This window comes from Euleptes europaea, chromosome 3 (genome assembly GCF_029931775.1).
Source record: "Euleptes europaea isolate rEulEur1 chromosome 3, rEulEur1.hap1, whole genome shotgun sequence".
Lineage (NCBI taxonomy): Eukaryota > Metazoa > Chordata > Lepidosauria > Squamata > Sphaerodactylidae > Euleptes > Euleptes europaea.
Window position 1 is genome coordinate 58,495,544 of NC_079314.1, and position 16,865 is coordinate 58,512,408.

The window sequence follows — 16,865 nt, forward strand, 5'->3', positions numbered from 1 at the left end:
GAAGATGGCCAAGACGCCCTCCCTCTCATCATCTGCCTAAGGTCACAGAATCAGCATTGCTGACAGATGGCCATCTAACCTTAAAAACCTCCAGGGAAGGAGAACTTTGGAAGGTAGACTCTATGGCATTATACCCATTGAAGTCCTTCCTCTCTCCAAACCCTCCCCTCTTCAGGATACCCCCCCCCCAATCTCCAGGTATTTCCCACCTCAGAGCTGGCAACCCTAAGGAGAAAGCATATGTGCGTGTGCATGTATGTCCCCCCCTTCGAAATAGTTTCTTAAAAATAGGTATTTGGATTCAGGCCCAGTGCAGAGAGGGGATGCAAATAGTAAAGGCAGCTGGTGATGACTCAGCCCCCTGAAGGAATACAGCTGAAGAAGACACACCTCACAGCTGATGGTTTTGGCCCACCACCTGCTGCTGTGCAAATGTAACTAGGACCCAACAGATAATGCAAGATGAGGAAACTGTCCCCGCTTTTATCATGAAACCCAGAATTCCAATCTGTCAAGTTGGACATATTCTGAAGCAAAACATGATGGGGGGGGGAGCAAGAAGCAGCACCTCATAAATAGCTCTTCCTACAAGAAAGGGAAACCCTCCAACAGATGCCCTTCCCAACGTTTCTAGTGTTATCCATAGCTTTATCAAGTATTTTAGCTACTGAAGAGACCACAGGGACAATGAAGAGAAACACTGTGTAAATGGCAGTTTTCCAAGCTCTGCAGACTTTGCCACATGATGCAATGAAGATCCCAGAACCAGAGCCAGATTTCTGCAGGCCAGAAACGAAGGGAGTGTACGGTGGCTACCTGCCAGTTAAGCATCAGGCTCACCACATGTGTCCATCGGCTCAGAGAACAGAATGAAAATAAATTTGCTCCCGACAAAACTGTTGCTTCACACTCACTCAAAAATATAGAGAGAGGATTCATCTGACCATAAAGAGAAATGGGCACTTTAGATGAGGTTAGGCTTACAAACAGCAGACAAGCTTCCCGGAATTTTCAAGTATTTAACCTAAGAGGAAAGAAATGAGAGAACAATCCAGAACATGCTTGACTTGGGAGAATTAAGTATGTGTTTAATTCTTTCCCGCTGAAATGAGTTTGTGCAAAAAAATGAATTTAAGTGCAAAGGAAAAGTCGTCTCTTTTTCTGAATCTGTTTAACTGGTTAGTTAAATGTGCAATTTATTTATCTCTTTCTTGTTCTTTCTGTAATCTTTAATTTTAGTGAGGAATTGTCTTTGTGGAGAACAGCTGTCCCTTAACTCAGTGCTGACTGGTATTTTCAGTATAATAATCCAAGTAGACTTGTGAAGGAGTCCCATTTCCGTTCTTTCTCCAAGATTAGCCCCCAATCCTAATAGCAGAAACCCAGAAGCCTTAACACTTAGATGGAACATTAAATTAGAAAATTCTGCCAGGAAAAAGAAATCAAATGGCCCAGCAGACAATGAAGAGGATATCCTGATGAAGAGCGAAGAGAGTAAAACAATAGAAAATTGCTTTATTTAGATTTTAAAATCAGTCATTCTGTGTGACTGTGAAAGATATATCCTTGAGGCATGCTATGACCTTTTATTCAAGATTGCATTTAGAATTCAAAACTGCATTTCCTGCATGGAAAGCAGGAAACCCCAGCATTAAAGGGGTCATCCATATGATGTTGTGCTCATTCTGAGCATTCCTGAGGCTTTTTTCCAGGAGAAAACAAACAAACAAACTTTTCTCTGGATGATCTACAAAATGGCTGTAGGGAACATTCTGTCAACTCACTATGGGAAGGGGGCTGAGCTAAATTCTGCTTTCCCAGTGGGGCAGAGCAGCTTACTGCCATAAGCCAACCTCCCCCCCAATCTCCCCCCTTCCCTTATAAAGTGCGCTTTGGGGGAAAGTGGGCACCATTTTCAGTGGTTCCTGTGTTGTTTGAACCTACAGGTTGAGTATCCTTATGCGGAATGCTTCAGATCAGAAGTGTTCCATATTTTGGATCTTTCCATATTTTGGAATATTTTGGAATATTTGCATATACATAATGAGATATCTTGGGGATTGTCTTCCACCAAAGGGTGAACACTTTTTATTTTGTCTGCTGTTCCCTCACTGATTCTCATTGACCCTCCTTCGCGTTCATGTGTCTACAGTTGTTTTGCCTAATGCAAATATACAATTGCACTGTTTTCATTCTTTCTCCACAACCAATAATCTATAAAACAGATTCCCATTCCAGCATTTTTTATTCAGTTGTATGCCAGTATACAGAAGGTAAAGGTGATCACACAAAGTAATTTGTGGAAGGAAATCAGATTTTTTTTACCTGGATATGTTCTCACTATCTGGCACAGCCTTTCTTTTCTGCAAAGGAGATTTTCTATTTGGGGGAGAACATTTGCCTGAAAATAATGAGAAAAATTGTGTCATTTTCCTCCTTAAAGAAGATGAGTTGGTTTTTATATGCCAACTTTCTCTACCATTTAAGGAAGACTCAAACTGGCTTACAATCGCCTTCCCTTCCCCTCCCCACAACAGACACCCTGTGAGGTAGATGAGCTCTAAGAGAGCTGTGACTAGCCCAAGGTCACCCAGCTGGCTTCATGTGTAGAAATGGGGAAACCAACCAGATTAGAATCCACCGCTCATGTGGAGGAGTGGGGAATCAGAGTCCACCGCTTCTAACCACCACTCTTAACCACTATATCCTGCTGGCTCTCTTAAACCTAGCATTATTTTTATTCAGCCTGCTCTGGGAAAGTATGCTGGTAAACTGTGGGAAGTAGGGTTGCCAACTGCCTGGTAGTAGCAGGAGATCTCCTGCTAATTCAACAGATCTCCAGCCGATAGAGATCAGATCACCTGAAGAAACATGGCCGCTTTTGGCAATTGAACTCTATGGCATTGAAGCTCCTCCCCTCCCCAAACCCTACCCTCCTCAGGCTCCACCCCAAAAACCTCCCGCCGGTGGCGAAGAGGGACTTGGCAAACCTAGTGGGAAGGGTTAGCAACGTTATTTAGGATAATGAGAAGAGTTGACTACTCGTACAGGAAGTAGTCTCAAGCCCTGTTCAGTCATTATGTTTTTGGCACTCTGAACTGGGTAGGGTTGCTAACCTCCAGGTACTAGCTGGAGATCTCCTGCTGTTACAACTGATCTCCAGCCGACAGAGATCAGTTCACCTGGATAAAATGGCCGCTTTGGCAACTGGACTCTATGACCGTGAAGTCCCTCTCTCCCCTCCCCAAACTCCGCCCCCTCAGGCTCCACCCCTAAAAAACCCCGCCGATGGCAAAGAGGCACCGATGGCAAAGAGCATGCTGCATGTGAACCTCTCAATATGTGCTCTCTCTCTCTCTCTCTCTCTCTCTCGCTGGCATTTATTCAAAAACTCCACTGATTGTCATTTGCTCTTAATGGGTGTAGCTGTTGACTTGCTTGCCCACTTAAACCTAGGAAACTTGTTTGTACAAGGGCATAAAGAAAAAACAACAATCTTTAAGCCAAGTCTGTTCAGGGAAAGAAAAGATATGACTCCCACTTAACACCCAGAAAAACTGGCCCCTATTCCCTTTAAAATGCTGAGTGTATGTTCCACACTTTGTTTTGCATTATTGCCAAGCATTCTTCAGTCAATGAGGCACTTGTGTAAATTTCTTTGGAATTTTATATTTTCCTGCTATGTGTGACAGCTGAATTCCAATTGTGGGTGGCATAAACTACAGAGATTCACTTGAGGTAACAGCAAAGTCACTCACAGCAAAACAGTTGAGAGCCATCTGGGAACTATTTTGGAGAGGCAGAGAAGAAAGAAAGAAAGAAAGAAAGAAAGAAAGAAAGAAAGAAAGAAAGAAAGAAAGAAAGAAAGAAAGAAAGAAAGAAAGAAAGAAAGAAAGAAAGAAAGAAAGAAAGAAAGAAAGAGGCATCACATTGTCTTTTCAGTGAGAATGAGACAACAGAACTAAGCACACCTTCAACTCTCCACAAAACTACTTTATACCAATTCAGATATTGCTACATCTAGCCCAGTGCCTGTCAGTTAAGATCTGCCTTACAAGCCCTAGTCTCTGTGCCTAGGCCAAATGGCTCTCCTCCTACCACCAATTGCCCCTGACCCTCCAGAGTCTCTGGCTCAAAGGTAGGATTGCCAGGTTCCTCTTCGCTACCAGCAGGAGGTTTTTGGGGTGGAGCCTGAGTTTGGGGTTTGGGGAGGGGCTTCAATGTAGGGTTGCCAACCTCCAGGTAGTAGCTGGAGATCTCCTGCTACTACAACTGATCTCCAGCTGAAGGGTAACATTCACAAATGTAGCCATGTATGCAATGTGAAGCTAATTTTCTAAATACCTATCCTCACCTTCGTGGGAACTAACCTGTATCCAGCACTTTGAAATTCATTATTATTACTATTAAGATGTGCAATATAAGAGGAACATGCTCATAAGTATTTTTGTATGTATTTTATTATATAATCTATTTTTGTAAACTAACATTGTAAAGGCATTATATGCATACAGAAATATAACCAATTTTGTATTTTAAATTATTGCAAACTGTAATAGGAAGGACTGATGAAGAATTCAATTGCAAAGAATTTGAAACGGCCATATCCACCATGAAGTTATTCCTCCCTGAATATTAAGTATCTGTTATATCTGCTCACTTACCTGCATGAGATGTATACAAAATACAGAAGATTGATGTGTATACTTTGAGAGACATTGCACTTTTGAATTGAACTGTTCCTTGTTACCACCATCCCTGAGATGGTTTTGTATGTTTGTGCTTGATATGATTGTATGTGTTGTTCACCTTGTGTATTTATGAGTGTGTATTATATTAGACACAGTAGCATATAAACAGTCTTTGCACCTATATGTGTTTTTCGCTCCTGTACTGACTTCCTAGTCTCCCGATACTAGTACAGTGGTGTCTATTTTCTCCCCCAGTACCTGGAGGTTGGCAACCCTACTCAAAGGCCTTTCTCTGTTATGTGAGATATTTTTTCAGGAAGTGCTAGAATTGTGCATAGAAAGGCCTGGGTTGTAACCCTGCTCACAACATATAAAATTGTCTTATACAGAGAGTAAGACTAGTCAAGACAGGATTAAACTGAATCAAGTCTGCAGTAGTAGAGGAAGGTAACACACTCTCTCCATGCTGTTTTCCCCGTGTATATTACCAACCCCTGAAGCGGCTTTCTCAATTTATAGGAAAGCTACACAGGGGTCCCTCCCCAGCAAAACATTCCTGACTGACACAAAGGGTTCATAATGTCACACAAAGTTTGACTCAAAGACAGACTATTGGTCTCTCCTGCTGCGTTGCCTACTCTGACCAACAGTGGCTCTCCAGGGTCACAAGCCCAAGGTCTGTTAAATTCTGGGAACTGAAACTAGGACTTTGTGTATGCAAAGATTGTGTTCCATTTTCTATCAACACATACCTATAGTAGCTGGACAGCAATAACAGTGAAAATATGATATATGTTAATGTTGGTATCAAATAGTGTGCATGGTAGAGCAGTGAAACAAAAATCTAAATCAAAAAGTCCAGTATTTTTGTTTTATTAATTGATAATTACTTAAGGCAGTGGATCCTAATATGGTATCCTCCAATGTATCTTCTGGCACCCACTTGCTTCTTTCCCAAAGAGAAGAACTAATCTTGGCTTTTCTCCACTTCACTGGAGTTGGAGATGCTTCAGAAGAGCCCAGGAAGGATTACTTTTCTGTCTGCCAGGAGCACCCACTTGGAAACAGCTGCATCCAATGTGGAACCTCCTTATATTTTGTGATTGGACTCAGACCCCATGGTGTCTGTTTTGCTGTGGTGCCCACAACCTGTGTTCAAAATTCCAAAAGCACCCACAAATGCCACAAAATTGGGGACTGCTGATTTAAGGGAATGCCAACAACCATGACCCTTTGTAACCACCATACCTTCTGTAATAGTGTTGTTTGATGTGAGTCTAGTGTACCTAAGCAATTTTCATAGTCAGCTTTGCTGGAGGATAAGCAAATCATAAGATCCCAGGGGTTTAATTCACCTATAAAAAGAAAAGAAAGAGAAGCACAATGAGAAAGACTTATGAAGACATTCTAGTCTGAGAAAAACTAAGTAACATTGAGAACATTGAGTTAGAATTCTATACACTTTGAGTCCCTCATCCACTGGAGAAATAATGGGAAATTATTGTGATTCCTGGAGTGACGGCATATTTTGGGTGTTCTACATCAAGGTGCTGTACTTGCACTAACTGCAACAATATACCGAGCAAAACAGATAGAAATTGATTTATTTAGGAATGAGAGGTAATTTTGCTTCTTCATCTTGTTTTACATAATTCTCTTGGAAAGAAAATTGTATTAAATGTATTTATTTACTAAAAGGCTTCTCCTTAGTTGGCTAACCAAGTGCCAGTATAATACACTCACAGAAACTAAAACTAAAACTATCAAGATTAACACAAAGACAGACAGCCAATGACAGGTTCATTTCTTTTACTATGCAGTCCTCATAGTAAAGTTGGCTATGTTCATGGGATAGAAGGGGCAATTTCTCACTCGGCCTTTAAGGAGCTATCTCAGCATTTCACTTTTTTTTTACTAGCATGGCTAGAACTTTCCTTGATTCTTAAGCCAACTGCTGTTGTGACTACCCACCTTTCTCAGAGGCTCAGCACAACCATTATTATTTCTTTTTGGTGGGAAGCATGATATGGCATTAGGTCTGAACCACTGCAGCCCAAGTAGCCTCACAGGTTAGAAAAAGTACTATTCTGATGGGCGCTTTTAATCCAATGAGAGATGGATGGTTCAGCCCCCTTCTTTTTCTAGTTAAATGCTAGAGCTGTAGCTATATTGGGCAAAGTAAGTAGCCGTGACTCAGCATTGCACGGCAGCTGGTGCTAAGAGCTTTACCTCTTTCTCAGCCACTCCCATACTCATAGTAGTCCATATGATCTGGTTCTTAGCATTCTTTTCCATTCTGGGCGGCCTGATGTACAAATTGAGCAGTATATTATGTGTAAACAGCATCTCAGAGTCTAACCAGACATGCCAATTCCTTCAGCTCCCAGTGGTCTTGCAGACTTAATTATCAAGCTGAATGGGACCCAAGGGAGGGGTTTAAACCTCGCCACACTATTTTCCTGACCTGAAGTGGCCCCAAGGAGCCACTATTTGTCCCACTGGGGAAATTTTAGAATAACTCTATCAATATTCCTACAACAGGGGAAATAGCACCCCCCAGGGTCACTTCAGTTTGGGAAAGATAGCATAGATTCTGATCTGAACTGAGCCTCCAGCAGGCCAGATAACTAAGCTTGGGAAATGGCTATGGAAACCAGCATATCTGGTTAGACTCTTATTCTTATGTGGATCAAAACAGTAACTAAGATAGCAGATGAAAATAAGATTGCGTTATTCTCACACATTTTGCTCTCCAGACTGATCACTTGGAATGCCTAAAATGACTATTAAGAGCCTATCAACAAAGAATTAGTTGGCATAGGATGACAAACTTATTTTTTCATCTGAAGAGCTTCTGAAGTGGGAGATAATATTTTGCTAATCGAGACGGCAAAGCAGAGAACCAGCAGGATAGACTGGCCTGAAAACAACCCTGGGTACTCCTTTAACATTTGAAGTCTGAGGAAAGAGTTTCTTTGAAGAAGTTGTTGCATAAAATATGCTTGCATGTTTTAATTTTTTAAAGAAATGAATTCAATGAACAGACTTCATGATATATGCTCTAGACAGCAGTCTTGAAAACTTCCCAGCACTTACAGATAGTGAGGCATAGTGGAGAGTGGGTCAGACTAAGGTTCAAATCTCTGGTCAGCTGAGAATCTTCTCTCAGGTTTGTTTATTTATTTAGATAGTTATACCCTGCTTTTCTTCTCAATGGGGACCCAAAGTAGCATACAACATCAGTTTCCCTTCCTCCATTTTGTCCTCACAACAAACCTGTGAGGTGGGTTAGGCTAAGAGAGAGTGACTGGCCAAAGGTCACCCAGCAAACTTGCATGGCAGGGTAGAGATTTAAACCTGGGTCATCCCAGATCCTAGTTTCACACTCGTCTCTAACCACTACACCACAGTGATGTTGTGAAGCCAGACTGGGAGCGGGGAAGACTTCAATTAACTTAGAAGGGTGTCTCTCTGCTTAGGATGGCTCTGAAAGTATGCCCTGAGCTTCTTGGAGGAAGGGTGGTAAAAATATGATAAATTAACCTACCATTAGGCAACTGTTCAGCCAGCCCTGCAGCAATGTATTTAATAGCAATGTGGCATGTGTATTGTGTGTGTGTGTAAAGTGCCTTCAAGTTGCAGCCGACTTATGGTTTTAGGGTTTTCATGGCAAGAGACTAACCCCTTTTAGGGTTTTCATGGCAAGAGACTAACAGAGGTGGTTTGCCAGTGCCATCCTCTGCACAGCAACCCTGGTATTCCTTGGGGCATGCATATTTGCAGGTGATAATGTTTGCCTGCCCTGACCTGGATGGCCCAGGCTAGTCCAGTCTTATCAGATCTCAGAAGACCACCAAGGAAATCCAGGATTGCTACACAGAGGCAGGCAATGGCACATCTCTTCTGTTTGTCTCTTGCCTTGAAAATACTACAGGGTCATCAGAAGTCGGCTGCAGCTTGACAGCACTTTCCACCACCAATGTCTACCTTCATGCTATGAAAACCTTCATTTAATTCTACACAATAGCAGACTAGGCTTTTGTTTTTTTTCAGGACACAATGCAGCTCAACCAGGATGATGGCTGGAAACAAAATTCTGGGAATGACACCAACTTCAATGTGATTATTGCTGTGATGAAGAAGCTGTGCAGGGCTGCTTCTGTTTATGACAGTCTTCAACAGAGATGAAAAACTTTTAAATGACTATTTATTAGCATCTCTGTGCCAGCTATTAGCACAGCTCCATGCAAGCCATTTCCACACTTTCTGGCCGAGTAAGCTATATGACTTCTGAAGACTAATTTTTAAGAATGCAATAGTTTTGTACAACGGATAGTGGATGAAATAGCTGATTAGTGCCAGCTGTTTCTGCACTGAAGTTTAAGACTGTGGGCGAAAACTCATGGTCGCTTTAGCCTCCTTTATTCCCTGTTTCAGCTAGGATTCAGCTAGGATCAAATGCACGTTCGGTGAAACGCATGCATTTGATCCTGGATGAATTCTGGCTGAAACAGGGATTAAAGCAGGCTAAAGCGACCATGCGTTTTCGCCCTATGTGTGTAATTAATATTCTGCAAACATAGGGTGTGAAGGGAAAACAGACTTGATGAGAAGTTGCCAAGCTAATCTACAACTTAATTTATGCCTTTAAGTCCCCACTGAAATTACTGGGAGTCAACTAACTTAAAATGAGGTTGGAACTTGTGATTCTGTTGTGTGAATAGTGGAGCCTTTCTCTGATGCAAGCAGCCTTGTGTAGGCAGGCCATGTTCTGCAGGCAGAAAGCTCTTTGCATCGGAGGGATGCTCTGCCATTAGTGAAACAGAATCCCAGCATTAAACCCAGATATTTTTGGCTTTAGTTGGTTTCTGAATCAGGCTGTCAGACACCAAGCAATATTAAGTTGAAAATTCTCTGATATTTCTACACAAAGGGAAATAAGAAGATTTTTTAAATAAATAAATAAATAAATGGCAAACTGCACTAGTGAGATGCCATGAATAACTTCCATAATAAGGGAAAAAAAATACATGGCAACTCTTCTTTAAAGGCAAACATAGCATACCAAGAAAGAGCAAACAGATCACAGAAATCCAGGCACTTCACAATGTTTTTCTAGTGTGCTGAGCCTTGGTACTCTGGATGAACCCTCAGGCGTGTGTAGAATGTGATCATCATATTGGCATTCCAAGGACTACTTCCTGAACACTGGATACATGTGTCAGGAACATTTTCTGAGCCAGGTGCTCTGAACTATTCTTCTCGATTCCATTACTGTGGAAAAAGTCCCCGGCATCCTATGAGGCTACTCCAGATCATTATAATAATTAAAAAGGAGCTCTGGCCTGTGGATACAAAACTTCTAACTGCACCGTATGCAGCCCTTGGAATCCCTCTGAGCCACCTCTGGTTAAAGTCCCATCCTCAGGCCCCCTCCTTATTGCTCATTAGGCCCCCTCTGAAATCCTCCTCACCAATTACTCTGGGGTCTTAGTAGGGTTGCCAGCCTCCAGGTGGTGGCTGGAGATCTCCCGCTATTACAACAGATCTCCAGGTGACAGAGATCAATTCACCTGGAGAAAATGGCTGGTTTGGATGGTGGACTCTAAGGTATTATACCCCATTGAAGTCCCTCTTCTCCCCAAACCTCACCCTCTCAGGCTCCACCCCAAAAATCTAGGTCTCAGGCACCTTACCTTCCTCCAATACTGTAGTGTGGGCATCACTGAATATTCATTGCTTTGCTACATCCTTCAATCTCTCTCTCTCTCTCTCTCTCTGTCACTCACTCACTCACACACACACAGCCATTCTCTTGACTTTCTCATGACTTACCCTGAAAGCCCTTTACAGTCTGAAGGATTGCCTCTCCTTGTATGAACCCCTGCAACTGTTACAGTGCTCTCAGGAGAACCTTCTGGTTTTGCCTTCAGTTAGAATTGCACTGGGGTAGAGTTGGAAGTTAAAATGGCCCAGGAACAAGCCAAGGTGTTGCTACAAGCCAGCACAGCAGGGACAGCTCAGCTTACACATGGCCACCTGTGTCGGCGACGGGTGCTTGCTCACCCCACCAAGCAGTCGGTGTTGCCCCTGAAGGTCCCATGCCAATTAGCCTGTTACGTTGGCAGAGCTACTGGGGTTTGGCTCTGCTTGCTTAAGGCTGACCTGCCAGGAACTTTCTCTGTGAGTCCACACATGTCACTGCAGCCCATTCATGAGCCTTTTCCATTGTGGTTCTGACCCTCTGGAAAAAGCGAGCAAGATTCCATGTCTTAAGAAAGTCTGGTTTTTTCAGTGTGCCTTCTTCTAAATGGAATGTATTTCCAGTTCATTTTGGTGTGCCTTTTTATATGGGCATTCGCTAGGCACCTGAGTGGAATTTATCTTGGGCAGAATATTTACATTTGTATTTGTGATAACAAGAGAGGTATTTGTGGTGTTAATTGTTGATGATTTTATTAGGCCTTTTTATTGCAGCCTTGAGCTTTCCAGGAAAGGTGGGATAACAACCTTTAAAAAATGAAACTTATGACATAAATTATATACTGCCCTGTTCTCCATTTCCTGTGGAAATCTGTAGTCTACAGATGGCTCACCATCAGTTAATGGTGAATATGCCACGGCCTTTGGCCCAGAGTGAAATTCCATCCAGGGTTTCCAAAAGTTATTGTTTCCTGGGTCTAGCAGTACTTCTTACTAAGCTACTGCAAGGTTATCATGTAAATTCTGTCTTCAACATTCCCTCATATTCCAGACCAGCTGGAGAGTGTAGTGGTGGTCTGTTTTGGAAAGAAATGAGAAGAAACATCCTGCTGTACATGCAGATGTATTCACATGATTCTCTGGATTGTAGCCAACGTGTTAGCAAATATATACATTTTAATGCTGAGGATGCCATTTTCAAATTATACTGCAACCAAAACCTAGCAACATTCGCTTCACCTTTTAAATGTCAAACACATAAATAAATTATACTGTCTTCATCCATCTGCGGCATGATTCCAATTTATGATTCCATAAGTTCATGTGGACTCATTTATTTATTTGCATTTTAGTTACTATATATTTTGGATTTTCCCCCCTGTAGACCCAGGCTTCTTCCACACATGGCAACTATTCTCTGTGTAGTTTTTGTTGCTACTGTGAATGCAGAGACATTCACAGTGGCAAGAGCATTCACATGGCAGTTTCCCCCACACTTTCCTTGCCTTGGCCTCCCTTTTCCCACCAACGCATCTCCTTCCTTGTTACTCCACTATACTTAACTGTGCAATCCTGAAGGGGGGGGGCGCAAATGCTCTTAGGAGCTAGAGTGATCCCTACGCCGGTGTCTGTGCCATTTGTGCCATGCAAACTGGCACGGACACCGGCATAGGGCCACTTATGCTGGCCCTCCTGGACCACAGCAGTAGCGCAGCCCTCAGAGGCCAATGTGGCCTCCCACCGGTGTTCTTCCAGTGCAAATCCCTGTGCCATTCTGGGAGGTGGAGCTGCCTTCAGGCAGCATTCTAACAACCCCCTGGGAATGCCCCCTAATGCAACGGCATTGCTGTATCACCATTTTGGGTTTGCAATAGAGCCTTTCCCCCCATTTTAACGTTTTTTGTTTTTAAACCCCGTCCCCACCCCCTGCGGCAGCCGGGAAGCCTCTGTGGAGGCGGCTGCGCCGTTCCTGGCTGCTTCAGTTCCCAGGATTATTCTGCCCGTCTCACTCATTTTTCACAAGAAATCAAAACAAGTAATTTCAAAAATTCTAAACTAAATATACGTTATGTTAAAAAATTTTAAAAATCAAAATGATCCCAAGTCTCCAAATATGATCTTAAATGGAAGTGTTTAGCCAAAAGCTAGGACTAAAGAATACAATGGAAATATCCATTTTGCTTTACAAACAAAAATTAATGTCTGCAACATATGTTTTAAATTGAGAAATTAATGTTCTGTGGGGGTCTGTGGTGTTTGCATCCTATTTTAAGAGAAATAAAGCAAGGTTGAATGTACAGTTAATTTATTTATTCCACAATACTTTTATATCATGATTCATTTTTAGTATGTTTCTTTAGCAATGATTAAAAACAAAATTACTAATGTCTCAAGGACTTTTGTGCTTGTATTAGCATCAATGAGTCCCTAGTCATGTTTATTTAACCTTAACTCTGTTGGATTGTTTATACTGCTCGAACTTGAATTCAATTTACTTAAATTTTCTCAGACTTTTGTATTTATAAAAGCTGAGCTTCTTGTGACCTCTCGATTCATTATATTTCCTTTACCCCACAGTAATGAAAAGAACAAAAGATCCAGTGTCTTATTTATTTTGCTAAACATCTTTCATTCACTTAAATAGGTGGGCCCTTATGTCAGAAAATTGTAACCAGATGTTAACTAAATACACTAGCATTTTCCCCTTATGCTTTTTCATTTGCAGTAGTTATTTTTCTAAAATGAAGGAACACTTGTACAGCTTGCATTCAACAAGAATAGATAGTTTCCTGGCTGCCACTGGAAATTGCCCTCCTCTTCCAATTAAAAGATTATCTTTAAAAAAAATTGAGGGGGAAATTCCATAATGAGCACCTCCACTGAAGGAGATCTTGCAGCTCCATCCCCAGCCCACCAGGCAATTTGTTCTATAGTCAGTTGTTCTCGAATGAAGAAAGCTTTCTTATCTTATATTCTAATACCAAAGTCGGCCAAATCTGAGGATACTTATATCCAGTGATAGGAGCTGTGAACGGGCAAGACAGATGTTTCTACAAACCTGAAAAATGCTCCAGATGTGCAGAAAAGTGTGAAAAAAATTTAAAACCCAAAATGATAAAATAAGCACCTGTAGCTTTAGCAAACTGATTCTCTAAGTGGCTGTTGCTAGGCAACCACAGCATTCCAGATGGGGTTTCACTGAGTAAAAGACAGGGCCCTTGAGGGAGTACTCATTGGGGCCAGGCTTGGTTAGGGTGGCCAGCTCCAGGTTGGGAAGTTCCTGGATTACTAGCTGTTGGATGGGAAGGAGAAAAGGAAGCAGGAAAATGGGAGAGGCAATGGGGGCTTTAGGAAAGGGAAAGAAGAAATAACGGGAGAGGTGAAAATGAGATAAGTCCTTGCAGGTTCCCAGTTGTTACATCTTGATTTCAATGGGCTTAAGCAAGCACAATTCTCTGCTGTGTTGTGGCCACACACCCTTTGAAGGGGAAGAACATTTGTTTTCCTTCCTGAAAACCTGAAGGACCCTCAGTCATGTCACAACACTATTTTTCTGAGGCTCACAATGTAGAACTATGAAGAGGTTAAAATGTCAGACTAGGATCTGGGAGATCCAAGTTTGAATCTCCATTCTACCACAGAAGCTCTGTGAATGATCTTAGGCCTATCACATTCTCTCACCTTAACCTACCTCACAAGGCTGCTGCTGCTACTGGGAAGATAAAATGGAGAACAGGAGAACTATGTAAGTTGCTTGGGGTCCCCATTAGGGTTGCCAACCTCCAGGAAGTGGCTGGTGATCTCCTGGGACTACAACTGTTCTCTAGACACTAGAGATCAGTTCACCTGGACAAAACGGCTGCTTTGGAAGGTGGAATCTAGGGCATTATAGCCCATTGAAGTCCCTCCCTTTCCCCAAACCCCACCCTCCCCAGGCTCCACCCCCAAAAGCGCCAGGTGTTTCCTAACCCGGAGCTGGCAACCCTAGTCCCCACTGGGGAGAAATGCATGGTGTAAACATCAAAATTAATAAATTTTAAGATCTACTAATATGTTTTGCATTTTATATCATTTTTCTCTTACTTTATCTCTTCTGAATCTTTTCTATCCCATTTATATCATTTGTAAAAGATTTCGGGGGTGGGGGGGAGACAGCCAGAAGTCTAAGCACTGCTAACAACACTGGCATAGAATAAGGACAAAAACTAATAAAAAAACCACCCCGTCTTGATACCATAGCTCATAGTAGTAGCGTATTGCTTTGGAAAGTAGTCACTTTGCTGATGTATGTTTAGTCTGTGACCTACTATAATTTTGTGGTCTTTTCCTCTCTCCTAAAATGGCCAGTTCTGCTTCTTTCCTCTGCACCAGCTGCAGAAGACCACAATAGCAGTGCTGTGCCAAGAGCTACACAGGGAATTTAGGCTCCCTATTGGATTCTGAGATTTACTTCTGTGCCGTCCATACACACACACACAAATCTTTGTTCTTAAAAAGAGGAAGATTTATCAATGAATCATATATTATATGTACATAATGTTGCCAGAAAAAGAAAAGGGGGAGGTTATGGTGGAGAGAGAGAAAAGCAAAAAATAGTGTAGGAATAGAAACAATCTGAAAGGTATTCAGCTTTGTGAACTGTCTACCACCATAGGAGTTCCTGTTGTAGTACTGCAAGGGTTGAGCCCGGTTAAACCTTAAAGACCTTCAAGATTTCCAGTGTATAAGCTTTCAAGAGTCAAAGCTTCCTTCATCAGTTTATTGACAATTGGCAGATTGTTGTAGTACAGTAACACTATAGTAGTATAGTAATGCTGCTGTAGTATTCCTGTAATGTATCTGGCATGTGCTAATAAATGGCACACCCATTCCAACATATGTGCTTACCATCACCCCAATGTTTAAGGGACTATACAGCCGTTACTTTGGGTCTCTTTTTTCATTTATGGGAGCTGAACACATGAACCTGTCTTCTACTGAATCACACCCTTCTTCTATAAGGGTCAGTATCATCTAGCCTGACTAGCAGTGGTTTTCCAGGGACTCAGTAGAGTCATATCACCTGCTACCTGATCCTTTGAACTGGAGATGTCCAGGATTGAACCTGGTACCTTCTGTATGCCAAGCAGATACTCAGCCACTGAGCCACAGTCCTACCCCATAGCTCTGTATTCACTTGCACAATATGAAGTGTGTTTATGGATCCTAGTCATGCACCTCCTGCTATCTGAGGAGCATGGAAAGTTCCATGGAAGAAATTAGTTCCTGCTTTATAGGGCAATCCTAAAGACACTTTCCTCAGATTAAGACCCATTGAATAACATGGGGCTTACATATGAGTAGAACTGTGTAGGATTGCTCCGTTAGGTTGCAATCCTAAGGACAGTTTCCTGGGAGTAAGTCCTACTGGATAACATAGTTCTGAGTAGACCTGCTTGGGATTGCTCCCTTAGTTGTTTATATACAGGCTACTTTCATGGGACCAAGTCCTACTGAGTGGGATTCTGAATAGATCTACTTACAATCACTGTCTTAATGTCAAGTGGCTCAAATTAACAAGAGCCTTTAAGGTTAGGCTATAATGTGAGAGACTACATGTGAAAGTAATTTGCCTTAGAGCTAATAAGAATTCAGGAACAGAAGGGAGGGTAAGGAACATTTCATTTTTTCCATTTATGCCATTAGCCTTGTCCATTGGTTCAGAGCCAGCTTTCTATAAATCCTCACAATATCCATCTTAACATGTGGAGGAACATGAAGCACTAAGACCTTTGAAAACCTGAAGCTGATTGAAAAAAATTACTTGATGGCTACTAAATTATGTCTGACAAGGACAAGCAATTCTTGTCAATTTACCTGACCATTTTCATTTCATGTTTTAGTCTATATTGCCTAAACCTTTTAAGTACTGCATCCAAGGAGTGAATTTTTATAATTTAGAATAGTTCTACTAGAAAAATGTTATGACACAACATAAACTATATGTCTTCAGAAACTAATACATCAAGTATCACAGCTGAATAACATACAAAAACGTAGCCTAGCAAGGAGAGAAGTAATCTTTCTCCATCTGTTTTCAAGGAAGATCATAAGTTTGGTATGTAAGCAAGTTACTTCACTTCTTGAATTTATTTGAATAGCTTGTTCTTAAAAGCTGGGAATCAGATCAAGCTACAAAACACAAACATGTGGAATAGAATTAGCAGCAGGATTTTTGCTTTAAAAATGGCATCTTTTGAAAGTTTTTGATACAATTCCCTTATGGGGAAAGTTACAGATACATCTGGATGTTGACAGAAAGCACTTAAATTAAATCCTGTTATGGTCTTCTTCTTTTCTTTTTTGGAGGGGGGAGTAATGAACTGATGTTGCTTGCCAGAAAACATACATCAATATTACCTAAAATTGTGACATATTTACTTCACTAGTGTATTTGGTTAAAAGCCTTTACTAGATTAGTCCACCCTCCAA

General features: G+C 41.7%; 1 protein-coding gene across 1 annotated transcript in view; it reads right to left on the bottom strand.

The window, feature by feature from the left end:
* CPED1 (cadherin like and PC-esterase domain containing 1) overlaps nucleotides 1–16,865 on the bottom strand; it is a 105,751-nt gene that overhangs the window by 68,436 nt on the left and 20,450 nt on the right. Inside the window, exons 3-4 of the mRNA XM_056846691.1 lie at nucleotides 5,940–6,046; nucleotides 2,326–2,401 (exon numbers count right to left, since the gene is read on the bottom strand). Coding sequence (XP_056702669.1) covers nucleotides 2,326–2,401; nucleotides 5,940–6,046 — 183 coding nt within the window. The remainder of the gene's footprint in view (nucleotides 1–2,325; nucleotides 2,402–5,939; nucleotides 6,047–16,865) is intronic.